This window comes from Triticum aestivum, chromosome 6D, assembly GCF_018294505.1.
Source record: "Triticum aestivum cultivar Chinese Spring chromosome 6D, IWGSC CS RefSeq v2.1, whole genome shotgun sequence".
Lineage (NCBI taxonomy): Eukaryota > Viridiplantae > Streptophyta > Magnoliopsida > Poales > Poaceae > Triticum > Triticum aestivum.
Window position 1 is genome coordinate 375,858,086 of NC_057811.1, and position 27,355 is coordinate 375,885,440.

Genomic DNA, 27,355 nt, shown 5'->3' on the forward strand with positions numbered 1-27,355 from the left:
CCCCGTACCCGCTCGCCGCCGGCCACCTCCCCACCACACCGCCGCGCTGTTCCGGCCGGCGCTCGCGCCCGCCCCCTCCCCCGTCGCCTGGGCAGGCTACGGCCTCTAGCACAGGCGCCACACCCGTGCGCCCTTTAGCCCACGCCTGCTATTGGCCATGGGCCACTGACCTATGGCCCCCACGTCCCATTTACTAAAATAAAAAATGATTTAGAAAAATAATAATAAATATAATTAATTAATTAGGTTTAATTAAACTAATTAAAGTTAATTAGCCTAATAGCCTAATTAGACTAAATTAACTAGTTAGTTAACGAAACAACCTATGACAGGGGCCCCACCCCCTGTTGACCAGTCAAATGTTGACTGGTCAACTGGGACCCCCTGGCCCATCTGTCAGCCTCTGGTACACTTCTGTGTACGCGGAGCTGGGTACACGTAGCAATTTATTATTTAAATTCGAATTAGTAATTTCATAATATTGTTTAAATCTTTGAAAAATCATATAAAATAATCCGTAACTCAGATGAAAAAGTTTTATACATGTAAGTTGCTCAGAACGACGAGACGAATCCGGATACGCGGTCCGTTCGTCTGCCACACGTCCCTAGCATATCGAACATGCAAACTTTCCCCTCCGGTTCTTCTGTCTGACAGACGTCCGGGACTGGGAAAACTTTCCCGGATGTTTCCCCCTTCGCCAGTAACGCCTAGCACTGCGTTAGGACACCTCTAGCCCCGCTTGTAATCATGTTGTGCATATATTTGCGTGTATTTACTGTTTCTTCCCCCTCTTCTCTCCGCTAGATCCCGAGACCGCTGCTGATGCCCCTGTGATCGACTACGTCGACGACGACCCCTTCTTCCCTTTCAGCGGAGCTTCCAGGCAAGCCCCCCTTTGATCATCCCGATATCGCCCATTCCATTCTCTCATGCTTGCATTAGATTTTGCTACTGTTATTGATTGCTCCTATTCTGATGCATAGCCTGCTTTTGTAACCTGCTTATTGGTACCTACCTGCTTATCCTAAACTGCTTAGTATAGGTTGTTTAGTGATCCATCAGTGACCCCCACCTTGTCCTTGTTGCCCCTGCTTCATCATCGACGACTCGATCAACGTGATCGGTGACCAGAGCCCGACACCTCACATCACATCACGCCCCTTTTGTTGCTCGACTCTGCAGAGCTACTATCCAGTGCCGAGGGTGATCCCTCATAACGCACTCCTGATGATAATTCTGTAGTGTAGCTATTCGGTCGTGGTCATCGAGGGTGATTTCCTCTTTCACCATTCCCGATACAGCTCTGTCGTGCAACACCTCAAGTGTGAACCTCGAGGGTGGTCCCTCTTACGTTCACCTTGATGATTACATTGAGTGGAATCCACCGGGGGTGATTCCTCGGGTTTTCTTCCTTGATGTTTTGGACACACGGTTACCTTGACTTTACTTGAGACATTGGTGAAAGTCGGGCGGGCCCGGAGAGCACCCGAGGAGTTGTTACGGTGGCGGCTGGCTGTTTAGCGGTATCACCCGGGAGGGGGTGATAGCTCCGGACTTGTCCCGACAGCCGTCACTTCTTTTAATAATGCACTAACAGTTTTGGGTATTTGTTCTGAGTTGGCCTCTGGCCTTTACGCACTAACCACCATGCGAGGATAGTTATGGGCCTCGACGTCGCAGTATCAGCCGAAGCTTTGTCAGACGTCCAGTTCAGCATCGTGGCACGGTCGGATCGTGCTGGCCATCTGAGGCGGTGCTGGTATCCACCCTGCACACAACGACCCGGAGTGCTGCGGGCGATGGGCCCAAGACCCCGAAGTGCTTAGGATGTAGACCGGCGGGGACCTCTCTGCTGAGCCTAGGTAGGGCTACGACGTGTTGATCTTCCGAGGCCGGGCATTGACCCCAGAAAGGTGTGTCCGGCCAGAGTGATCGAGCGTGTTGGAAAACGTGGTGCACCCCTGCAGGGAAGATATATATTCGAATACCGTGTCCTCGGTAATGGACGTTCAGACTTGTATCCTGATCTTATACAACTAGAAATGGATACCTGATACTTGTGATGGATATGTGGCTCCGAGATTGCTTTCTCGCAGGGAGTCGAGGAAGGATCTCTGGGCATTAATTCTACAACATGCTTGTTAATTATAAACTGCTATTCTTTACTCTCCTACATGCTGCAAGATGCTTGGAGCTGCTTGAAGATGCTAGTCTTCGATAGGCTAGGCCTTCCCCCCCTATTCTGGCATTCTGCAGTTCAGTCCACAGATACAACCCTTCCATTTGATACCAATGCATATTTAGTATAGATCTGATGCTTGCGAGTACTTTGGATGAGTACTCACGGTTGCTTTGCTCCCCCTTTCCCCCTTTCCTTCTCCTTTCCGGTTGATGCAACCAGATGGTGGATCCCAGGAGCCAGATGCCACCGCCAACGGATTCTGCTACATGGAGACCGCCGATGACCAGGAGTAGTTAGGAGGTCCCAGGCAGGAGGCCTTACCTCTTCGATCGTGTTGCTTTTGTGCTAGCCTTCTTAAGGCATCCTTGTTTAACTTATGCCTGTACTCAGATATTGTTGCTTCTGCTGACTCTTGTGTATCGAGCTTGTATTCGAGCCCTCGAGGCCCCTGGCTTGTAATATAAAGCTTCTATTATTTTGATTTGTGTCTAGAGTTGTGTTGTGATATCTTCCCGTGAGTCCCTGATCTTGATCGTACACATTTGCGTGTATGATTAGTGTACGGTCGAATTGGGGGCGTCACTCACTTCCTCTGATGTATAAAGATTTTTATAAAAATCAGTTACCATCTCCTTGAGTTCAGCCGGATCCTCCACACTAATCCCCAAAGAATTCATCAGAGCTTTTATCATGTTCTTCTTGCGTCTCATGCTTGCTCTTAAATGAAAGAAATTCGTATTTTTGTCTCCGGCCGTCAACCATTCTATCTGTGATCTTTGTCTCCACAAGAGTTCCTCCCTATGGTAAAGCTCGACCAGCCCCTCATTGATTTTCCTCTCAGCGTGATTAGGACCCACTCGGGCTGGATCATTACGCATCTCCTCTAGTTTCTTTTTCAGGGTCGAAGGCGAAGCTGGGCCCAGGCCCAGGGCGTCCAAATTTTACCAGGCTATTATATAGTAGTGTTTCTACAGGCCCAGGGTGCAGCCTAATCAAACGAAGGAGGCCCAAAGCCTGCTGGCTGGCTCACCTGAAGCTCACGAAGCCACGAATGCACGCCCCTTCCTCAAAAAAAAAAAAACGAATGCACGCCCGAAATCTAATTGAGAAGTGTGGATGGGCCGCCTCCATGTCGCCCGGTCAGATCTGCCGTCGCCCGCGGGCGCCGGCCTTTCCGATACGCGCGAGGCCGGGGAACCCCACACCTGAAGTCCAAGTCCAGTCCAGGCGAGTGTGCTCGCTTGTCTCGACGGTCGCCGTCCTAGATCTGAACCCGTCAGGCGGCGACCCTTCCTCCTCCTTGCCGCCCTCGCCCTGGTCCACTCCGGCGGCCCCTTCGCCCTCTTTAAACCCCAGCACCTCAATCACGTCTTCACTCCACCGCCCGCGAAATCCAGGCCCTAGCGCGACTTCGCCATGGCCGCAGCACTCCTCCTCCTGGTGCCGCCCGTCGGCCTCCTCGCCGCGCTCGCCTTCCTGACCCGTCCCCGGGCCGCGCGAATCCCGCTCAAGGGCCGCCACGTCTTCATCACCGGCGGGTCCAGCGGCATCGGGCTCGCCCTCGCCACGGCCGCCGCGCGGGAGGGCGCGCGGGTCTCCATCCTCGCGCGCAACGCCGCCCGCCTCGACGACGCGCGCGCCGCCATCAGGCTTGCCACGGGACAGGACGTCGGGGTCCACCAGGCCGACGTGCGGGATGCCGCCGCCGTGGCACGCGCACTTTACGAGGCCGGGCCTGTCGACGTGCTCGTCTGCAACCACGGCGTGTTCGTGCCGCAGGAGCTGGAGAAGCAGGACATGGAGGAGGTCAAGTGGATGGTGGACATCAACCTCATGGGGACCTTCCACCTCATCAAGGCCGCGCTCCCTGCCATGAAGGCACGCACCCGCGAGACCAGTCTCCCGGCGTCCATTGCCATCATGTCATCGCAGGCTGGTCAGGTATACAGTATATATGGTTCTTTCGCTGCTTTGCCAACAATGCAGCTAAAGTGTTTGATGTAATGTCTCATGATGGGAGATAAAGCTCACTTGATATCTTTGCTGTAGGTTGGTGTTTATGGGTATACTGCTTACTCCGCGAGCAAGTTCGCACTAACTGGACTTGCAGAGTCGCTGCAGCATGAGGTTGTTTCGGACGACATTCATGTGTCGCTGATCTTCCCTCCTGACACAGAGACACCGGGTCTTGTCGAGGGTATGTATTGATAATCTATGTTATAACTTTGAAGTGATTGCTGAATTATCTAACTAACTTATGCGGCAATCTTCTTTCCCGTTGAATTTCTCACATGATACAAAAATTATTAGATGATTTACATCTCTGAAGATTGTGACACGGAAAACTATTGAGTAGTTGGTGTAGTTGAGACGCTTTTTAGATCCTCAAAATTTCAAGCTTATGTACTGATGAAAATGTAATGCAAACAGTTTACTTAAAGGATCATAAGACCAGTACAACCAAAACCATTTGATTAGTTATGCCTACCAGTAAATTTGCATTGACTAAGTGATGAACTGATCTTACTAGTATGCGTGCACGCGTAATGCGCTTCTTTACGTTGCGAAGTGATTTCGGTGAAAACAAGTCATGAAAATGCCTGGAGAAATGATTCAAGACAAATGACCATTGTGCATGTATTGAAGCATAAAGAAAATACTCGGAATTAGCATAAGAAAGCTTGTACCGTTCTTAGGACAGTAACTATCACATGAATATGTAATTTGCACAAAAATTAGGGTACCCATGGCGGAAAATATATAAATGAACCAGGGTACATATGAACTCGCCTTGGAAACACATTTCTAAATCCTCAAAATAAATATTAAAAAAGCTGCCCGTGTACATCTCCATGTTCTATCTGTGCACAGAAACTTCCACGGAAAAACAAATTTTTTTGCATGTGCAAAAAAGACAAAACGACATGTCGTAAAATGCTACTTAGAAGCACTGGAATTTGTCTTTTATGCGGAGGCAAAAAAAAAGACATTTTTTCGTAAAACTTTGTATCGCGCATATATATTGCGAAGATGTATGCGTCAAATTTTATTTGGTATTTTTTCACATTTTAACACACGTTCAAAATGCATTTTTAAAAAACAGGTTCATATGTATGTACGTACCTAGGTTCAGGTAGTGCCTCCTCTACCTATGGCTATGTTTTACTGTAGCATTCACTACAACTTTCCACCCAGAATTGCACGTGAGACAGGTTCATTGTGCGCTATGCACTGGTTTGATTAGTTTACCTTTTCTTATTCTTATTTTTCACCTCCTGTCAGACATAGGCTGCGTTCGGTTGACAGGGAATTGAAAGGGGTTTGACAGGGATTGAAGTGGATTGATTCCCCTGTAAGTCAAATCCCCCCCAAATCCCCTCCAAACCCCTCCAGGCAGGGTGTAACCGAACAAAGCCTTAGTGGTACAGATCCCACTTGTGTCTCCAACCACACGTGCCACGTAGCTCTGCGGGCATCTTTAGTAAAACAATTTGCATTGCTCCAGGCGACATGGTGTGACCCTGTTTCGCTCCAAAGAACTGACATGCAATGTGGTCGCTACTCGGTGCTAACACACACTCCTAGATGCTTCTAGAGTGACACAGATAACACTGATGCTACTGTAGCAGCGAATCCCTGCATTATAAGCCGTCGGATGGAGCTCAATGAACGGCCAGGAATGCATTTTGATGCATGAAATCAAACTTCCAAAACTGGTACACTATATAGTAGTATAGATATGTAGGAAAACTGGCAATGTAGATATAATTTCACTGCTAGTTAAATAGCCTTATTTGATTCTTGTAAGCTGCACTATCCTGACGGAAGAACAAAAAAAAAATCTAGTTGTGAGTTTTAAGACCATGTTCATTTCATTTTTTCTAGAATATGCACAAGCATGCATATCATATATTGATAGGAGAAAATGGGTGGAAGAACCCTCCACCAGACCTTGTACATTTCATAGTTCTTAACAGCCCCCAGTTCTGGAGCTACTCTTATTTTGTGGCATTTCATTCTGCATTAGTGTTGTACTCCCTCCGTTCGGAAATAAGTGGCATGGTTTTAGTTCAAATTTGGAACTAAAACCATGCCACTTATTTCCGAACGGAGGGAATATTCAGTACACATTCATTTCTCACTTTACTCTCAAAAAGAAAAAGAAATACAGTGCATATGCATACAGTGAAACTGAAGCATGACGTGTACTTGGCTGTTTTCTTATTGGTTGCAGAGAAGAAAAAGAGGCCAGAGCTTACCACTATCATAGCAGATTCATCTGGTGGAATGAAGGCTGATGATGTTGCTATGAAGGCTCTAAACGGCATCAAATCTGGGAGGTTTATTGTCCCCTGCAATTTCGAGGGAGCAATGTTAGCTATAGCCACTTCTGGTCTAACCCCCCAGAGTTCCCCGTTAATTGCATTCGTGGAGGTGATCGGTGCTGGACTGATGCGATTTGTAGCACTATGTTTCCAGTGGAATTGGTTCTCTACTATTGAGAACTGGTATGCCAAGAACAAGAAACATGGGTGAAAGCCCAAACTAGCCCTGGGATTCCCAGATTTTCATAGGACTTTATACAACCAATAATGTTCATTCTTGTCCCTGGACTGAATGTATATCCCGGTTGTACTTTGGGATACAAAAATGTATATTTGGGTTATTATTTTTTACCAGATATACTTAGCACGTTGTACACTTGTACTGGACAGGAAGTTAAAAATCCCCTTTTGCCTGTGTTTTAATCTTTCTGTTATTGCTTGAAGTAATATAGGAGCAATATATGTACTAGGTAGAGGAACAAATATGGACTAGGCGTTTTGGCTCCCGGGCTGAGCCTGGGAGTGAACAAAAAAAATCGTGAAAAATACGGAATAAATTCAAAAAATTCTGATTTTTTTTTTGTGGAGAAAGATGACTGATTGCTTGATGTCTGTGCCAAATTTCAAGTTTCAGAGCATTTGGATGTCTGGGTTGCTGTGAGCACAAAAGTCAAATTTGGGGTATGTGAATAAGTTTAATGTTTGTGCACTTTCTGTTTTTTTTTTTTTTTTGCTGAGAGCTACTCCGATGTCCAAATGCTTTAAAATTCGGCACACACTTCACGTACTCAGACATCTTACATGGTCGCTAGGTGTGGATGTGCCTGGGCTCAGAATTGGATATTCGAACAATTATATACTACTACCTTCATTCCTAAATGTAAGACGTTTGGGCAGTTTATATATCAGTGCCAATTTTCTGGTGCCATTTCTAAATGAAAAATGCATCCACAGTTTCGTCTGTTTGACGAGGCAAAATCCATGATATCTGAAGCTTCATAAACAGCAGAAGTTTTGCTGTGGGTCGTCCAAATAAAGATCGACGGAGGCGATCACTTGGACTGCCCCGGAAGGTTACGGAGGGGGTCCCAGTCCCAGTCCTCGCCCCGCTCCCCCCAAAATCCCAATCCAGGCTCCTCGGAGATGTACACGGGCAACCCGCGGAGACGATGAGGCAGCCCGAGTGAGATAGAAGCAGCACAGCTTCCGGTCCTCGCCATCGATTCGCTCATGGCCTCCACCTCCTACTGCGCCACTCCATCTCCGTCCCTACGATGCTCTGCCGCCTTCTTCCCCAGCTTCGCTTCTCCGCCTCCCGTCCTCCGCTTCGCCGTTCCTCCGCTCCCCCCCCGCCGTCTCGCCATATCCCCACCCAGAGTTCCAATTCCAGCGGTGGCGTCAGCGCTGGAGTCCCTAGTGCAGGAGTCCGACGACGAGGATGACGAGGACGACGAGTCTGGGCTGTTCAAGGACGAGGCGTGGGCGTCGGCCGACGAGAGGGACGCGGTGCGGTCGCCGGAGCTGGTGGTGCCCGAGCTGGAGGAGCTGCCCGAGCAGTGGCGCCGCTCCAGGATTGCCTGGCTCTGCAAGGAGCTCCCCGCCTACAAGCACTCCACCTTCACCCGCATCCTCAACGCCCAGCGCAAGTGGCTCACCCAGGAGGACGCCACCTACGTCGCTGTACACTGCCTCCGCATCCGCGACAACGACGCCGCCTTCCGGGTCAGTACCCTCGCAGGCTCACACACCCACCTCCCTCCCATAAGGCCATAACATGTTCGAGTAATTTGCTCTAACATATGTTCATCTGGTTTCTTGCTGCCCGTGAACTGTTCGACGAATTGCCGTAGCTGCATATACACGATGGGTCGATGGATCATAGATGTACTCGTTGGTTGTTTTCAGGTGTTTAGCTGGATGGAGCGGCAGCACTGGTACCGCTTCAACTTTGCGCTTGCCACAAGGGTGGCGGATTTTCTCGGCAGGGAAGGCAAGGTTGAGAAATGCCGGGAGATGTTTGAGGCAATGGTCAAGCAGGGCCGTGTGCCTGCCGAGTCCACCTTCCACATACTGACTGTTGCGTACCTCAGTACGCCCAGGGGACGGTGCCTCGAGCATGCTTGCACTATCTACAACCAGATGATACAGATGGGCGGCTACAAGCCACGCCTCAGCCTTCACAACTCATTGTTCCGCGCACTTGTGAGTAAGACAGGAGGAACTGCAAAACACAACCTCAGGCAGGCTGAGTTCATCTACCACAATCTGGTCACCACCAATCTTGAGGTGCACAAGGAGGTCTATGCTGGGCTCATCTGGCTTCACAGCTACCAAGATGTCATTGATAGAGACAGGATCATAGCTCTTAGGAAGGAAATGAAGCAGGCTGGTTTTGATGAGAGTATTGATGTGCTGGTGTCAGTCATGCGGGCCTTCTCCAAAGAAGGGAGGGTTCAGGAAACAGAGGCAACATGGCATGAAATTCTCCAGAGGGGTTCAGAACTTCCTGCTCAGGCCTATGTCTGCCGAATGGAGGTTTATGCTCGAACTGGTGAGTCTATGAAATCCCTGGATATATTCAGAGAAATGAAGAGGCAAAGTATACCCCCAAACGTTGCAACTTATCATAAGATAATTGAGATAATAGCAAATGCTGAGGAGATAGATGTTGCGGAACAACTTATGGATGAATTTTCTGAGAGTCATATGAAGCATCTGATGCCAGCATTTCTTGCCCTGATGTACATGTATTTGGATCTTGATATGCATGAGAAATTAGAACTAACATTCTCGAAATGCCTTGCTAGGTGCCGTCCAAATAGAATCTTGTACACCATCTATCTAGAATCACTGATAAGGGCTGGAAATGTCGAGAAAGCTGAGGAGGTCTTCGATGAAATGCACAAAAAAGGGACGATAGGTACTAACGCAAAATCTTGCAACATCATGCTAAGAGGTTATATTTCTGCAGAAGACTATCAGAAAGCTGAAAAGGTTTATGATATGATGTGTAAAAAGAAGTATGATGTACAAGAGGATTTGTTGGAAGAACTTCAGACTGGTCTCCGTCTTGGTAAGAAAGTCGCTGTTAAGCCAAAACCCGTGAGCATGAAGTTGGATCAAGAGCAGCGTGAGATTTTAATTGGTTTGCTTCTGGGAGGCACACAGATTGAATCTCATGCACAGAGAGGGGTCCATATTGTCCATTTTAAGTTCCAGGAAGATTCTGATACCCATTCGGTCTTAAGGGTGCACATTCATGAGCGTTTCTTTGAATGGCTGACTTCAGCAAGCAGATCATTTGAGGATGAGAGCAAGATACCTTATGAGTTTTCAACCATACCTCATTTACATTTTGGTTTCTTTGCTGATCAGTTCTTTCTAAAAGGTCAGCCTGTTCTCCCAAAGCTTATCCACAGGTGGTTATCTCCACGTGTTCTAGCATATTGGTTCATGTTTGGAGGCTTCAAACTCTCATCAGGTGATATCGTTCTCAAGGTCAGTGGTGGGAACAGTGAGGGTGTTGAAAGAATTGTAAACTCCTTGCATGCACAGTCGTTACCTAGTAAAGTGAAGAGGAAAGGGCAATTCTTCTGGATAGGTTTTCAGGGGAGCAATGCCGATTCTTTCTGGAAAGTTATAGAACCTTATGTATTGGACGGTTTCTTGGGTTTGACAACACAGGAAAGCGGCACCGCAGGTTCTGGTGATGACCAAGAAACTGATACTGATTCTGATGATGATGCTCATAAGGATGGAAGTGAAGAGTGAATACCAGGGAGTAGGAGATGTCTGGTGGCTGGAGGCACTGCATCAACGTCAAGTTCTTGCTGCGAACAGATTTGCTATATTTTAGTGGTTTGGTGGTAGAGCTTGAAAAGTCTCCAAGTGGCGGTTTCCGCTTGTAAAGGTTATTTTCTGCCAAACTTGCTCACCCTTTTTGGCGATGGCCTGTGCCGCTGTGAACTGACATCAATTTTTTTTTATTTTTTTTCACAGTGGAAAAGTGAACTGGGGCTCTGCCCTTATAGCTTGTAACGTAGACTGAAGACAATATTCAGGAAGTAGTTCATTACAACCTGAACATCGGAAGGAACACAACTTCATCAGAAGCCTACAGATTGATCAGGGTTTTGTAACGTATACTTTTACTTAGTTGTTCACCTTCCTACTTCCTAGTAAGTACTAACAACATGTTGCCCGTATTTTGATCTGCCTATGTAGCCATCTGCATGATAGATTTGCACACTAGAGACTAAGACAGAAAATTTGTGGATTCTGTCGACCACTTACAGTACGTTACATGTTGTGCATTTAATCACCTGTTCTCATTTGCCAAATCTTTTTTATTTTTTTGCGAAATTTTCATGGATTGTCGCTAATGGCAGTACATAATAATCTGTAAAAACATATATTTGTTCCATGATGTCTGGCAGAAAAAAACATTTACCCTTCCAGAAACAGGCACACCGGGCATTTGGCAGCATCTTAGCTAGTGATTACATGTGTATGCAACTGAGATATATAGACTACTAAAATGGCTTAACATTCCTACGGATTAATCTATGATCAGGTAACGACAAAGCAAACAAAGAATTTCTGCTGATCCACAGCCATGACCTATGCTACAAGTAACAAATTTTGTTGATTATTATTAGGCACACACGTCGTGGAGCCACGTGTCCCTCCCTAAAAGTCATCGCGCAAGAGTTTGTTGAGCAGGTTGGTGAGGAGCGCGTCCCTCCTCTCGGCCCTGGCCTCCTCCCTCATCCTCCTCTGCTCCTCGCGCTCCCGCCACGCCTGCTCCAGCATCAGCCGCTCCCGCTCCAGCCTCTGCATCTCCTGCCGCCACTGCTGCTCCAAGGCCAGCCGCTCCTGCGCGTGCCGCGCCGCCGCCTCCTGCCGCTGCGCGTCCAGGCGCTGCTGCTGCTCCAGGAAGTCCTGCAGCACGGCGCGGACGGAGGACGCCGACGACGCCGTGCCTGCGCCTGCGCCGGCGGCGGTGCTGCCGCTCGGCCTCGTCTTCTGCTGCGTGTCCTTCATCTTCCTCCTGGTTCCCGGGGGCAGTTCGTCGTCGTCGCCGGTCTCCTCGGACTCGGTCGCGGGTCTCTTGAGCCTCCTCTCCTCGGCGGGGTTTCTTCCCGGCCCTTCGTCAGACCCGAAGCGCTGCCGTTGCATGCTCCCGCCGCGCACCGTGGAAGACGACGTGATGTGATTGTGATTGTGCTCGCTCGTGCGCTCGCCGGCCTGCCGCACGCAGCGTTCGTTCACCATCGGCCGTGCCGAGCTGCGGGTTGATAAAGGGTGCGCCTACGCGGCTACGCGTGTTGGTGCTGGTGGGTGTGGAAGGGGTCGCCAGGGCCAGCTTTTGCATGCAGCAGCCGTTGGTCTCCTTCGCGCTCGTGTTCTCTTTTCCGACGCCTCTCGAACTCCTCGCCGGTTCACACCCGCCGGCTGGTGAGAACGGCTTTGCCCCCGTCCACACTGGCGACGCCACGCCTCGCCACGTCATGCTCTGCGAACGGATGCCTATACGTTTTCAGGTGCTGCTCGCATCGCTGTCCGTTTGACCGGTTTCTCCCTGGATAGCGATGAAGTCCACGCACGCGCGAGCGCGACCCTGTGCCCGCGGCGTCCGGCAGCGCCGCTGTCAGCCTGACGTGCCGTGCCGAAGGAAAAGAAAAAAAGACAAGACTTGCCCGCGGTCGCAGGACAGTGTTGACATACATTCTGGTGTTGCCATTTGTCACCTTAGGATTTGTTTGATTGATTTTCTGCCGTCGGTGGTCAATCACGTTCTGTATCGGCACCGCGCGCCGGCATGTGCTCTAGGGTTTGCAGCCCACGCTTTTTTGAGTCCGCTGGTTTCATTCGCGTGCTGATCTCCTGTTCGGGACGGCGGCGGGGCTAGGAGCAACTCTATCAGATCATGTAAAACAACCCGTCAGCCGTAATAATCGTCGATATAGCGGACGAGAACGATTTTTCTGTCCAGAACAGATACGTATATTCAACCGGCTGTTAATTTTTTTTTTGCAGGATGTAAATTCCGAGCCGAGTCCGCCATATCTACGGTTTCCCTTCCTCCTTTTACCGGTTTCCCGATACCTCCCGCTCCTTGGCGCGAAGGAAACTTCCGCCCCTTCCGTTCCAACCTCACTCGCCGCCGTTGCCGCCTATCTCACCGGCCCCTCGCTGTCCCGCCTTGCCACCTATCTCGCCGGCCCCTCGCTGTCCCACCTCGCCGCCTATCTCGCCGGCCCCTCGTTGTCCCGCCTCGCGGCGCCGCCAATCGACTCTATGGAGTACCCGCAGCAACCGGGCGGAGCATGATTCATGCGCCACCACCCCCAGCGATGCCACTTTGTCCTCCCGCGCCTTTTGCGGATGTGCACGCTTGCGCCGCGCCAACACCTTCCGTCACCGGCTCCAAGCGGAAGCGGCATGGGAACCACCTCGTGCAAGTACGCGTGCCTGGCGCGGCGCCGCCTCCTTCCTAACGATGTCCTGGACTAGGGGGTGCTGAGCACATCGGCCTGCCAGTCATGGGCCGGGACAAGGACCCCAGGCTACCGAAGAATGGCGATGTTTGCCATGACCCAAAGTGTACTCAAGATGCAATTCCTTTGACGACTTGGCGCACACTTCAAGGCACATTTGAATCATCGGCATGTTTATCCCTAGATGTCCGACCTACATGTAACCCTAGGTACCCCCGGTGCAAGCCGAGGGGTTTAGTCTGTAGGGTCAAGTTAGAGACATATGCATATGATCTTGAGGTAGATCATTTTGTACTTTGTACCTCATCCACAATCAATACAACAGAAGCATGACGTAGGGCTCTACCTCTTTGAGAGGGCCCGAACCTGGGTAAAATATCGTGTCCCTCTTTGTCCTGTTACCATCCAGCTAAGCTCACCAGCTCGGGACCCCCTACCCGAGATCCGTCTGATTCAATCCCCACATTGGTGGCCCATACAGGCCCCGCTGTGTGGTCAGAGCAGCTTGATGGCGCCATCGTTCAACGATCTGATCTGCTCCAGTGTAGTTTCTACGCTGCGCCTAAATCTCGGTTCAACCAAAACGCCGGAGAAAGCTGAAGCTCCGACCCCTCGTCAGGACATCGATCTCAATAACCTAAACCATGTGGATGCTTCCTCTGCCATGATATTAGATCTGGCCGAGGAGCCATAGAGGATCATCGCCCAATTGCCGGTTTCGCACCAGCTGGGGGCGGAAGTTGCGTTTCACCAGACCAAGCCTGGAGCTCGGATCCGATGACTTAGGACGATGGCCAGAGTAGCCATGCCGCACAGGCGATCCCGAGGTCTATACTGGATCAACCTCGGGAAACCTTACCAGGGAGGTCGATGACAGATCAATTTGGAATAAAATTTTCTCTCCCACGCACCCCATGTCGCTTATTGCCCTGATAATTCAGGAGCAGCCGACATCTAGGATCTAACTCTTGTCATACAAAAAACAAAAGAAACAGTCCGGCAATTCTGGATGCGATTCCTATACGTAAAGAACAAAATCCTAGATTGCCCATGCGGGGAGGCCTTAGCGGCATTCCGTCACAAATGTTACGACGAAGGAATTAGAAAAATTATGGCACGAAAATGCCTTAACGTTTGCCGAGCTATCGATATAGTAACAAGATACTGCGTTATGGAGGATGCCTGGTTGGCCAATCAATGGTACCAGAATTCGAGGCAGGAACAACCCGAGCAAAGCGAGGATGGCAGACGCTCGCGTCGTAACCACCGCCCAAAGCGCTACAGTACTGATAGATCCGATGATCAGCCGACACGGAAAAGAAAACAACCGGGCAAGGGGCCCAAATCGATGCTAGACATGATACTGGACCAACCATGCGCAATTCACTCTGCGTCCTCGGACAAACCGCCGACTCACAGGCTTCGAGCGTGCTGGATTGTCAGGCAGGTAGCAAGGGGAGGGGTGGAACTCCTCGACAACCTTGGCATGCCAATAAAACCGAGGTATCACACCTAATCAGATCGAGCGGTCGTCCAAAGACGAGGAGGTCCTAATGATATACGAGACTCACTCCTTGAGAAATCAGCGAAAAAGAGCTCTTTGAGAGATCTGCCACGACGACCATGTAGTGACCTCGGATAACAGATGGTCGGACATGCCGATCACCTTTGATCATCAGGACCAACCGATAGGAGTCCATGGCCGAGGAGTTGCGGCCCTCGTCCTCGGTCCTAAAATAGATGGCTATCGACTGACCAATGTCATGATGGACGACAACATCAGCTTAAACCTCATCTATTGGGATACTTTGCAAAAGATGCAGTTTGATAGATCATGCATCGAACCAAGTCGGACTACCTTTAAAGGAATAATCCCAGAAAAAGAAACATGATGCACAGGCAAAGTCACGCTAGATGTGGTATTTGGAAACCCGATAATTATCGGGTCGAGGAGTTAATCTTCAACATCGTGTCTTTTCGAAGTGGCTACCACGCGCTCCTCGGAAGAGCTGCGTTCGCCCAATTTCACGCAGTTCCCTATTACGCTTACATGGAGCTCAAAATGCGAAGGCCTAACGGCGTGATGATGGTAAAAAAAGCAACGCGAGCCAAGCACTCACAGCCGAGGACAAAACAACAGCGTTGGCCCTAGAGGCAGAATTCGAGGCCCTCGTGGTCGAGGAATTGCCAGTGCTACGCTCAACCAACAATAAAGATGATGTCATCCTTGACAAACAATCTAAATCAATGTCATTCAAACCAGCCGATGAGATTATAAAATTTCAAGTCCACCCTGAGGACTGATTACTTCCTTTGGAGATTCAGAAATGGAGCGGAAACGATTCTTGCTTTTTTCCCCATAGGTGACCCTAAGTTATCGAACCCACGCGAGGACGGTGCCCTTTAAGCTAAGGTCTCAAACAAGGTTTTGCTAGAGAGTTAATTCCAGCTTTTGACCGGATCATAAATCAAGCTGACAGTGAAAACACTTATAATAAAAATAGGCATGGGTATGAGGACTTATGCTTATAACCATGTATTTGTGTTGGGATCAGAAATGATATTAATTTGTTCTCTGGAAGTCATCCATCAAGATGTGCTTGTTACGTATCAAAGTGGGGGATGTGTCTAAATTACGTCTTAAACGGCACGCATCCTGCATCAAGAGTCAGTTGTCCAACTAAGGCCCTATCCGTCGCGTGGGGTAGCCCCGATAAATAAGGCTGCAATATTCAGACAAAAGCATTGGGTGTTTAATGACTACACCTCTTGAATCAACAAGGATAGGATCCACGTTGCCGTACTAAACATTTTTGTCACTGATGTTCCGAATAACACTTCACGGTCCCCTTGCCCTTAGCCTCTCCGTGGCTCGTCCTCCACGATCCTGGGTACCTTCAGGGATGAAGAACACGAACGAGACAAGAGGTAACTACTGAAAGGTTCAATATGGTTGACTAGAGGGAAGGGGGTGAATAGGCAACTATCAATTTTTAGCTTTTTTAATTAAATTAGGGTTAGCAACAAAATAGGTTGTCTAGATATGTAACTAGGTGTACAACCTATATGACAAGAACAATAACAAGCTCACAAGAAAGCACAAGATACAAACACAATATAGTTTGCACAAAATAAAGGTTAGAGATATCCACAAGTGGAGTCGGTGGAGGCGAGGATGTGTTATCAAAGTTCCCTCCCTTTAGGGGGAGGTATGTCTCCGTTGGAGCAGTGTGGAGGCACAATGCTCCCCAAGAAGTCACTAGGGCCACCGTATTCTCCTCACGCCCTCACACAATGCAAGATGCCGTGATTCCAATAGTGGTGCCCTTGAAGGTGGTGAACAAACTTTTACAAACAAGGTAGGGGCAATCTCCACAACTTAATTTGAGGCTCCCAACACTACCATGAAGCTTCATCACAATGGATTGTGGCTTCGAGGTGATGTCTTCCGTCTAGGGTGCTCAAACACCCAAGAGTAACAAGATCTGCAAGGGATTAGTTGGGGGAATCAAATATCTCTTGGTGGAAGTGTAGATCGAGGCCTTCTGAAAGAACATGCAGTGCCCCCATGTTTGGTTTTGGTAATTGATGACAATCTCTATGAACTAATGTTTTCCTTGAGTTATATTCGTAGGTTTTGTCCATAGGCTTTTCTTGAAGTCCATTTGTTGGTTTCAAGGAGTTTATGTGTTGGCCAAGGAGCTTTTCAAGGAATTATCCAAAGATTGGTCATGTCAGAGTTGAGCTTATTGCAAGCATGTCTTGAAGAAGAAGATTGTGTGATCATTCATGTTTACCTTCAAGACATCATCCAAATGAAGAAAGTTGGAAATATTCAAGGTTGATCAAGACTATGTACGGAGAGTGATTCAAGTTGATCAACACAGAAAGCGTAGAAGATGTATCAAGTGGGATCATGTGATCCCACGGTATGGTAAGTATTGTCCATTACACTTTGTGTAGTAACCCATGGTCTACGTGACAGTTCTATGTGGGGTTAGATATGTTTCCTTGGGTTTGCGTCAATAGGAAGATCCTGTACAACCCATGGAGGATGACATCAAGTGGTGATCGTCATCAAGTTTGCCGTGTGCAAGTTCAAGTGGAGCATCACAAAGAGATCATCCTTGAAGCTTGCCGTCCATTGTGGTGTCAATGGACTTGTGAAGATGTGCCGAAGAGGTCTCACCGATAGTGGAGTATGGGGGAGCAATCAACTAGTCTTCGTCGAGCCAACGCAATCAAGAAAGATGGTCCAACTTGAGGGAGTCAAGATCATCATCATCTAGCTCAAGTGGACTATGTGCAAAGCAAAGGTTTGCCCTTGATAGGTTTATGTTTTACCGGTCTCATGGTGGTAGTGAAGGAAATATGCCCTAGAGGCAATAATAAAGTATTATATATTTCCTTATATCATGATGAATGTTTATTATTCATGCTAGAATTGTATTAGCCGGAAACATAATACATGTGTGAATACATAGACAAACAAGAGTGTCACTAGTATGCCTCTACTTGACTAGCTCGTTAATCAAAGATGGTTATGTTTCCTAGCCATAGACATGAGTTGTCATTTGATTAACGGGATCACCTCATTAGGAGAATGACGTGATTGACTTGACCCATTCCGTTAGCTTAGCACTCGATCGTTTAGTATGTTGCTATTGCTTTCTTCATGACTTATACATGTTCCTATGACTATGAGATTATGCAACTCCCGTTTACCGGAGGAACACTTTGTGTGCTACCAAACGTCACAACGTAAATGGGTGATTATAAAGGTGCTCTACAGGTGTCTCCAAAGATACTTGTTGGGTTGGCGTATTTCGAGATTAGGATTTGTCACTCCAATTGCCGGAGAGGTATCTCTGGGCCCACTCGGTAATGCACATCACTATAAGCCTTGCAAGCATTGTGACTAATGAGTTAGTTGCGGGATGATGTGTTACGGAACGAGTAAAGAGACTTGCCGGTAACGAGATTGAACTAGGTATCGAGATACCGACGATCAAATCTCAGGCAAGTAACATACCGGTGACAAAGGGAACAACGTATGTTGTTATGCGGTCTGACCGATAAAGATCTTCGTAGAATATGTGGGAGCCAATATGGGCATCCAGGTCCCGCTATTGGTTATTGACTGGAGACGTGTCTCGGTCATGTCTACATAGTTTTCGAACCCGTAGGGTCCGCACGCTTAACGTTACGATGACAGTTTTATTGAGTTTTGATGTACCGAAGGAGTTCGGAGTCCCGGATGAGATCGGGGATATGACGAGGAGTCTCGAAATGGTCGAGACGTAAAAATCGATATATTGGACGACTATATTCGGACTTCGGAAAGGTTCCGAGTGATTCGGGTATTTTTCGGAGTACCGGAGAGTTAGGGGAATTCGTATTGGGCCTTAATGGGCCATACGGGAAAGGAGAGAAAGGCCTCAAAAGGTGGCCGCACCCCTCCCCATGGTCTGGTCCGAATTGGACTAGGGAAGGGGGCGCACCCTTCCTTCTTTCTCCTCCCCCCTTCCTTTCTCCTACTCCCACAAGGAAAGGAGGAGTCCTACTCCCGGTGGGAGTAGGACTTCCCCCTATGGCGCGCCTCTCCCCTTGGCCGGCTGCCTCCCCCTTGCTCCTTTATATACGGGGGCAGGGGGCACCCCAGAGACACAACAATTGATCCTTGAGATCTCTTAGCCGTGTGCGGTGCCCCCCTCCACCATATTACACCTCGATAATACCGTTGCGGAGCTTAGGCGAAGCCCTGCGTCGGTGGAACATCATCATCGTCACCACGCCGTCGTGCTGACGAAACTCTCCCTCAACACTCGGCTGGATCGGAGTTCGAGGGACGTCATCGAGCTGAACGTGTGTAGAACTCGGAGGTGCCGTACGTTCGGTACTTGATCGGTCGGATCGTGAAGACGTATGACTACATCAACCGCGTTGTGATAACGCTTCCGCTATCGGTCTACGAGGGTACGTGGACAACACTCTCCCCTCTCGTTGCTATGCATCACCATCATCTTGCGTGTGCATACGAAAATTTTGAAATTACTACGTTCCCCAACAGTGGCATCCGAGCCTGGTTTTATGCGTTGATGCTATGCACGAGTAGAACACAAGTGAGTTGTGGGCGATATAAGTCATACTGCTTAGCAGCATGTCATACTTTGGTTCAGCGGTATTGTGAGATGAAGCGGCCCGGACCGACATTACGCGTACGCTTACACGAGACTGGTTTCACCGTTGCGAGCACTCGTTGCTTAAAGGTGACTGGCGGGTGTCTGTCTCTCTCACTTTAGTTGAACCGAGTGTGGCTACGCCCGGTCCTTGCGAAGGTTAAAATATCACCAACTTGACAAACTATCGTTGTGGTTTTGATGCGTAGGTAAGAACGGTTCTTGCTAAGCCCGTAGCAGCCACGTAAAACATGCAACAACAAAGTAGAGGATGTCTAACTTGTTTTTGCAGGGCATGTTGTGATGTGATATGGTCAAGACATGATGTGATATAATTTGTTGTATGAGATGATCATGTTTTGTAACCGAGTTATCGGCAACTGGCAGGAGCCATATGGTTGTCGTTTTATTGTATGCAATGCAATCGCCATGTAATGCTTTACTTTATCACTAAGCGGTAGCGATAGTCGTAGAAGCATAAGATTGACGAGACGACAACGATGCTACGATGGAGATCAAGGTGTCGCGCAGGTGACGATGGTGATCATGACGGTGCTTCGGAGATGGAGATCACAAGCACGGTGCTTCGGAGATGGAGATCACAAGCACAAGATGATGATGGCCATATCATATCACCTATATTGGTTGCATGTGATGTTAATCCTTTATGCATCTTATCTTGCTTTGTTTGACGGTAGCATTATAAGATGATCCTTCACTAAATTATCAAAGTATAAGTGTTCTCCCTGAGTATGCACCGTTGCGAAAGTTCTTCGTGCTGAGACACCACGTGATGATCGGGTGTGATAGGCTCTACGTTCAAATACAGCGGGTGCAAAACAGTTGCACACGCGGAATACTCAGGTTAAACTTGACGAGCCTAGCATATAACAGATATGGCCTCGGAACACGGAGACCGAAAGGTCGAGCGTGAATCATATAGTAGATATGATCAACATAATGATGTTCACCATTGAAACTACTCCATCTCACGTGATGATCAGACATGGTTTAGTTGATTTGGATCACGTGATCACTTAGAGGATTAGAGGGATGTCTATCTAAGTGGGAGTTCTTAAGTAATATGATTAATTGAACTTGAATTTATCATGAACATAGTCCTGATAGTATTTTGCAAATTATGTTGTAGATCAATAGCTCACGTTGTTGCTTCCCTGTGTTTATTTTTGATATGTTCCTAGAGAAAAATTATGTTGAAAGATGTTAGTAGCAAAGATGCGGATTGGATCCGTGATCTGAGGATTATCCTCATTGCTGCACAGAAGAATTATGTCCTTGATGCACCGCTAGGTGACAGACCTATTGCAGGAGCAGATGCAGACGTTATGAACGTTTGGCTAGCTCAATATGATGACTACTTGATAGTTTAGTGCACCATGCTTAACGGCTTAGAATCGGGACTTCAAAGACGTTTTGAACGTCATGGACCATATGAGATGTTCCAGGAGTTGAAGTTAATATTTCAAGCAAATACCCGAGTTGAGAGATATGAAGTCTCCAACAAGTTCTATAGCTAAAAGATGGAGGAGAATCGCTCAACTAGTGAGCATGTGCTCAGATTGTCTGGGTACTACAATCGCTTGAATCAAGTGGGAGTTAATCTTCCAGATAAAATAGTGATTGACAGAATTCTCTAGTCACCATCACCAAGTGAGTAGAACTTCGTGATGAACTATAGTATGCAAGGGATGACGAAAGTAATTCCCGAGCTCTTCGTGATGCTGAGATCGACGAAGGTAGAAATCAAGAAAGAGCATCAAGTGTTGATGGTTAACAAGACCACTAGTTTCAAGAAAAGGGCAAAGGGATAGAAGGGGAACTTCAAAAGAACGGCAAGCAAGTTGCTACTCAAGTGAAGAAGCCCAAGTCTGTACCTAAGCCTGAGACTAAGTGCTTCTACTGCAAAGGGACTGGTCACTGGAAGCGGAACTACCCCAACTATTTGGTGGATAAGAAGGATGGCAAAGTGAACAAAGGTATATTGGATATACATGTTATTGATGTCTACTTTACTAGTGTTTATAGCAACCCCTCGGTATTTGATACTGGTTCAGTTGCTAAAGTAGTAACTCGAAACGGGAGTTGCAGAATAAACAGAGACTAGTAAAAGGCGAGGTGACGATGTGTGTTGGAAGTAGTTCCAAGATTGATATGATCATCATCGCACAATCCCTGTACTTTCGGGATTAGTGTTGAAACTAAATAAGTGTTATTTGGTGTTTGCGTTGAGCATGAATATGATTTGATCATGTTTTTTGCAATACAGTTATTCATTTAAGTTAGAGAACAATTGTTGTTCTGTTTACATGAATAAAAACCTTCTATGGTCATACACACCGACGAAATGGTTTGTTGGATCTCGATCGTAGTGATGCACATATTCATAATATTGAAGTCAAAAGATGCAAAGTTAATAATGATAGTGCAACTTATTTGTGGCACTGCCGTTTAGGTCATATTGGTGTAAAGCGCGTGAAGAAACTCCATACTGATGGGATTTTGGAATCAATTGATTATGAATCACTTGATGCTTGCGTACCGTGCCTCATGGGCAAGATGACTGAAACGCCGTTCTCCGGAACTATGGAGAGAGCAACAGATTTGTTGGAAATCATACATACAGATGTATGTGGTCCGATGAATATTGAGGCTCATAGCAGGTATCATTATTTTCTGACCTTCACAGATGATTTGAACAGATATGGGTATATCTACTTGATGAAACACAAGTCTGAAACATTTGAAAAGTTCAAAGAATTTCAGAGTGAAGTGGAGAATCATCGTAACAAGAAAATAAAAGTTTCTACGATATGATCGCAGAGATAAAATATTTGAGTTACGAGTTTGGCCTTCAGTTAAAACAATGTGAAATAGTTTCACTACATCACGCCACCTGGAACACCACAGCATAATGGTGTGTCCGAACGTCATAAACGTACTTTATTGGATATAGTGCAATCTATGATGTCTCTTACCAATTTACCACTATCGTTTTGGGGTTATGCATTAGAGACAGCTACATTCACGTTAAATAGGGCACCATCAAAATCCGTTGAGACGACGCCTTATGAACTGTGGTTTGGCAAGAAACCAAAGTTGTCGTTTCTTAAAATTTTGGGGTTGCGATGCTTATGTGAAAAAGTTTCATCCTGATAAGCTCAAAACCCAAATCGGAGAAATGTGTCTTCATAGGATACCCAAAGGAGACATTTGGGTACACCTTCTATCACAGATCCGAAGGCAAGACATTCGTTGCTTAGTATGGATCCTTTCTAGAGAAGGAGTTTCTCTCGAAAGAAGTGAGTGGGAGGAAAGTAGAACTTGATGAGGTAACTGTACCTGCTCCCTTATTGGAAAGTAGTTCATCACAAGAAACAGTTCCTGTGACGTCTATACCAATGAGTGAGGAAGTTAATGATGATGATCATGAAACTTCAGATCAAGTTGTTACTAAACCTTGTAGGTCAACCAGAGTAAGATCCGCACCAGAGTGGTACGGTAATCCTGTTCTGGAGGTTATGTTACTAGACCATGACGAACCTACGAACTATGAGGAAGCGATGATGAGCCCAGATTCCGGAAAATGGCTTGAGGCCATGAAATCTGAGATGAGATCCATGTATGAAGAACAAAGTATGGACTTTGGTTGACTTGCCCGATGATCAGCGAGCCATTGAGATTAAATGGATCTTCAAGAGGAAGACAGACGCTGATAGTAGTGTCACTGTCTACAAAGCTAGAATTGTCGCAAAAAGGTTTTCGACAAGTTCAAGATGTTGACTACGATGAGAGTTTCTCACTCGTATCTATGCTTAAGTCTGTCTGAATCATGTTAGCAATTGCCGCATTTTATGAAATCTGGCAAATGGATAAACAAAACTACATTCCTTAATGGATTTATTAAAGAAGAGTTGTATATGATGCAACCAGGAGGTTTTGTCAATCCTAAAAGTGCTAACAAAATATGCAAGCTCCAGCGATCCATCTATGGACTGGTGCAAGCATCTCGGAGTTGGAATATACACTTTGATAAGTTGATCAAAGGATATAGTTTTATACAGACTTGCGGTGAAGCCTGTATTTACAAGAAAGTGAGTGGGCGCACTACAACATTTCTGATAAGTATATGTGAATGACATATTGTTGATCGGAAATAATGTAGAATTATTCTGCAAAGCATAAAGGAATGTTTGAAAGGAGTTTTTCAAAGAAAGACCTCGGTGAAGCTGCTTACATATTGAGCATCAAGATCTATAGAGATAGATCAAAACGCTTGATAAGTTTTTTCAATGAGTACATACCTTAACAAGATTTTGAAGTAGTTCAAAATAGAACAGTCAAAGAAAGAGTTCTTGCCTGTGTTACAAGGTGTGAGATTGAGTAAGACTCAAAGCCCAACCACGGCAGAAGATAGAAAGAGAATGAAAGTCATTCCCTATGCCTTGCCCATAGGTTCTATAAAATATGCCATGCTGTGTACCAGATCTATTGTATACCCTACACTGATTTTGGCAAGGGAGTACAATAGTGATCTAGGAGTAGATCATTGGACAGCGGTCAAAATTATCCTTAGTGGAATAAGGATATGTTTCTCGATTATGGAAGTGACAAAAGGTTCGTCGTAAAGGATTACGTCGATGCAAGTTTTGACACTAAATCTAGATGACTCTAAGTCTCGGTCTAGATACATATTGAAAGTGGGAGCAATTAGCAAGAGTAGCTCCGTGCAGAGCATTGTAGACATAGAAATTTGCAAAATACTTACGGATCTGAATGTGACAGACCCGTTGACTAAAATTATCTCACAATCAAAACATGACCACACCTTAGTACTCTTTGGGTGTTAATCACATAGCAATGCGAACTAGATTATTGACTCTAGTAAACCCTTTGAGTGTTGGTCACATAGAGATGTGAACTATGGGTGTTAATCACATGGTGATGTGAATTATTGATGTTAAATCACATGGCGATGTGAACTAGATTATTGACTCTAGTGCAAGTGGGAGACTGAAGGAAATATGCCCTAGAGGCAATAATAAAGTATTATATATTTCCTTATATCATGATAAATGTTTATTATTCATGCTAGAATTGTATTAACCGGAAACATAATACATGTGTGAATACATAGACAAACAAGAGTGTCACTAGTATGCCTCTACTTGACTAGCTCGTTAATCAAAGATGGTTATGTTTCCTAGCCATAGACATGAGTTGTCATTTGATTAACGGGATCACCTCATTAGGAGAATGACGTGATTGACTTGACCCATTCCGTTAGCTTAGCACTCGATCGTTTAGTATGTTGCTATTGCTTTCTTCATGACTTATACATGTTCCTATGACTATGAGATTATGCAACTCCCGTTTACCGGAGGAACACTTTGTGTGCTACCAAACGTCACAACGTAAATGGGTGATTATAAAGGTGCTCTACAGGTGTCTCCAAAGGTACTTGTTGGGTTGGCGTATTTCGAGATTAGGATTTGTCACTCCAATTGCCGGAGAGGTATCTCTGGGCCCACTCGGTAATGCACATCACTATAAGCCTTGCAAGGATTGTGACTAATGAGTTAGTTGCGGGATGATGTGTTACGGAGTGAGTAAAGAGACTTGCCGGTAACGAGATTGAACTAGGTATCGAGATACCGATGATCAAATCTCAGGCAAGTAACATACCGGTGACAAAGGGAACAACGTATGTTGTTATGCGGTCTGACCGATAAAGATCTTCGTAGAATATGTGGGAGCCAATATGGGCATCCAGGTCCCGCTATTGGTTATTGACCGGAGACGTGTCTCGGTCATGTCTACATAGTTCTCGAACCCGTAGGGTCCGCACGCTTAACATTACGATGACAGTTTTATTGATTTTTGATGTACCGAAGGAGTTCGGAGTCCCGGATGAGATCGGGGATATGACGAGGAGTCTCGAAATGGTCGAGACGTAAAAATCGATATATTGGACGACTATATTCGGACTTCGGAAAGGTTCCGAGTGATTCGGGTATTTTTCGGAGTACCGGAGAGTTAGGGGAATTCGTATTGGGCCTTAATGGGCCATACGGGGAAGGAGAGAAAGGCCTCAAAAGGTGGCCGCACCCCTCCCCATGGTCTGGTCCGAATTGGACTAGGGAAGGGGGGCGCACCCTTCCTTCTTTCTCCTTCCCCCTTCCTTTCTCCTACTCCCACAAGGAAAGGAGGAGTCCTACTCCCGGTGGGAGTAGGACTTCCCCCTATGGCGCGCCTCTCCCCTTGGCCGGCTGCCTCCCCCTTGCTCCTTTATATACGGGGGCAGGGGGGCACCCCAGAGACACAACAATTGATCCTTGAGATCTCTTAGCCGTGTGCGGTGCCCCCCTCCACCATATTACACCTCGATAATACCGTTGCGGAGCTTAGGCGAAGCCCTGCGTCGGTGGAACATCATCATCGTCACCACGCCGTCGTGCTGACGAAACTCTCCCTCAACACTCGGCTGGATCGGAGTTCGAGGGACGTCATCGAGCTGAACGTGTGTAGAACTCGGAGGTGCCGTACGTTCGGTACTTGATCGGTCGGATCGTGAAGACGTACGACTACATCAACCGCGTTGTGATAACGCTTCCGCTATCGGTCTACGAGGGTACGTGGACAACACTCTCCCCTCTCGTTGCTATGCATCACCATGATCTTGCGTGTGCGTAGAATTTTTTTGAAATTACTACGTTCCCCAACAGGTAGTTGAGATACTGGGTTATAGGATCAGTTGTCGTACTATCAAGAGGGGCTCTCAATGAGTAGCTTGATCGTATCGTTCGTAGAAAGCTCAAACCATTACATTTGCATCCTTGCTTCACCTTTCTTGGTTCTTGTTTGGTATTTCTCTTGGTGAGTTTTAGAGCTTATTGAAGGAAATATGCCCTAGAGGCAATAATAAAGTTATTATTTTATTTCCTTATATCATGATAAATGTTTATTATTCATGCTAGAATTGTATTAACCGGAAACTTAGTACATGTGCGAATACATAGACAAACAGAGTGTCCCTAGTATGCCTCTACTGGACTAGCTCGTTAATCAAAGATGGTTAAGTTTCCTAACCATAGACATGTGTTGTCATTTGATGAACGGGATCACATCATTAGAGAATGATGTGATGGACAATACCCATCCGTTAGCTTAGCATAAATGATCGTTTAGTTTTATTGCTATTGCTTTCATCATGACTTATACATGTTCCTCTGACTATGAGATTATGCAACTCCCGAATACCAGAGGAACACCTTGTGTGCTATCAAATGTCACAATGTAACTGGGTGATTATAAAGATGCTCTACATGTGTCTCTGAAGGTGTTTGTTGGGTTGGCATAGATCGAGATTAGGATTTGTCACTCCATGTATCGGAGAGGTATCTCTTGGCCCTCTCGGTAATGCACATCACTATAAGCCTTGCAAGCAATGTGACTAATGAGTTAGTTGCGGGATGATGCATTACGGAACAAGTAAAGAGACTTGCCGATAACGAGATTAAACTAGGTTTGATGATACCGACGACCGAATCTCGGGCAAGTAACATACCGATGACAAAGGGAACAACGTTTGTTGTTATGCGGTTTGACCGATAAAGATCTTCGTAGAATATGTAGGAGCCAATATGAGCATCCAGGTTCCGCTATTGGTTATTGACCGGAGATGTGTCTCAGTCATGTCTACATAGTTCTCGAACCCTTAGGGTCCGCACGCTTAACGTTCGATGACGATTTGTGTTATGAGTTATGTGATTTGATGACGAAGTTTGTTCGGAGTCCCAGATGAGACCACGGACGTCACGAGGAGTGTCGAAATGGTCAAGAGGTAAATATTCATATATTGGAAGGTTGCATTCGGACATCGGAATGGTTCCGAGTGATTCGGGCATTTTTCCGGAGTACCGGGAGGTTACTAGAACCCCCCGGGAGAAGTATTGGGCCTATTGGGCCTTATTGGAGGAGAGGAGAGAGGCCACGTGAGAGGGGCGCGCCTCCCCCTTGCCTAAACCGAATTGGACTAGGGGAGGGGGCCGGCCCCTTCTTTCCTTCTCCCTCTCTCTCCCTTCCCATTTTCCCTCTCCGGTGGAAGGAAGGAGGGGGGTGAATCCTACTTGGACTAGGAGTCCAAGT

At 46.9% G+C, this 27,355-nt stretch overlaps 3 protein-coding genes across 3 annotated transcripts; 2 read left to right on the forward strand and 1 right to left on the reverse strand.

Moving 5' to 3' along the window:
- Positions 1-3,625: 3,625 nt before the first annotated feature.
- Positions 3,626-6,933, forward strand: LOC123145194 (3-dehydrosphinganine reductase TSC10A; the record flags this gene model as incomplete). The annotated part of the gene is given in 3 exon segments (XM_044564542.1): positions 3,626-4,126; positions 4,235-4,382; positions 6,420-6,933. Coding segments are annotated over 3 exon segments (951 nt in total), but the record flags the coding sequence as incomplete, so codon positions are not given.
- Positions 6,934-7,632: 699 nt separating this feature from the next.
- LOC123145195 (pentatricopeptide repeat-containing protein OTP51, chloroplastic) lies at positions 7,633-10,802 on the forward strand. The gene is made up of 3 exons (XM_044564543.1): positions 7,633-8,232; positions 8,416-10,420; positions 10,510-10,802. Exons 1-2 carry the CDS (start codon positions 7,741-7,743, stop codon positions 10,279-10,281), a joined length of 2,358 nt encoding a protein of 785 aa, XP_044420478.1. The 5' UTR covers positions 7,633-7,740; the 3' UTR covers positions 10,282-10,420; positions 10,510-10,802.
- A 108-nt stretch (positions 10,803-10,910) lies between these two features.
- On the reverse strand, positions 10,911-11,877 carry LOC123145196 (trihelix transcription factor GT-3b). Its single transcript, XM_044564544.1, has one exon. The coding sequence runs from the start codon at positions 11,782-11,784 to the stop codon at positions 11,200-11,202; it is 585 nt and encodes a 194-aa protein (XP_044420479.1). The 5' UTR covers positions 11,785-11,877; the 3' UTR covers positions 10,911-11,199.
- Between the last annotated feature and the right edge of the window lie 15,478 nt (positions 11,878-27,355).

Bases quoted from the DNA above. Each gene is read 5' to 3' on its own strand.
- LOC123145195 (XM_044564543.1), top strand. From the start codon at position 7,741: ATGGCCTCCACCTCCTACTGCGCCACTCCATCTCCGTCCCTACGATGC. The intron at 8,233-8,415 runs GTCAGTACCCTC...GGTTGTTTTCAG, and splicing joins ACAACGACGCCGCCTTCCGG to GTGTTTAGCTGGATGGAGCG.
- LOC123145196 (XM_044564544.1), bottom strand. From the start codon at position 11,784: ATGGTGAACGAACGCTGCGTGCGGCAGGCCGGCGAGCGCACGAGCGAG.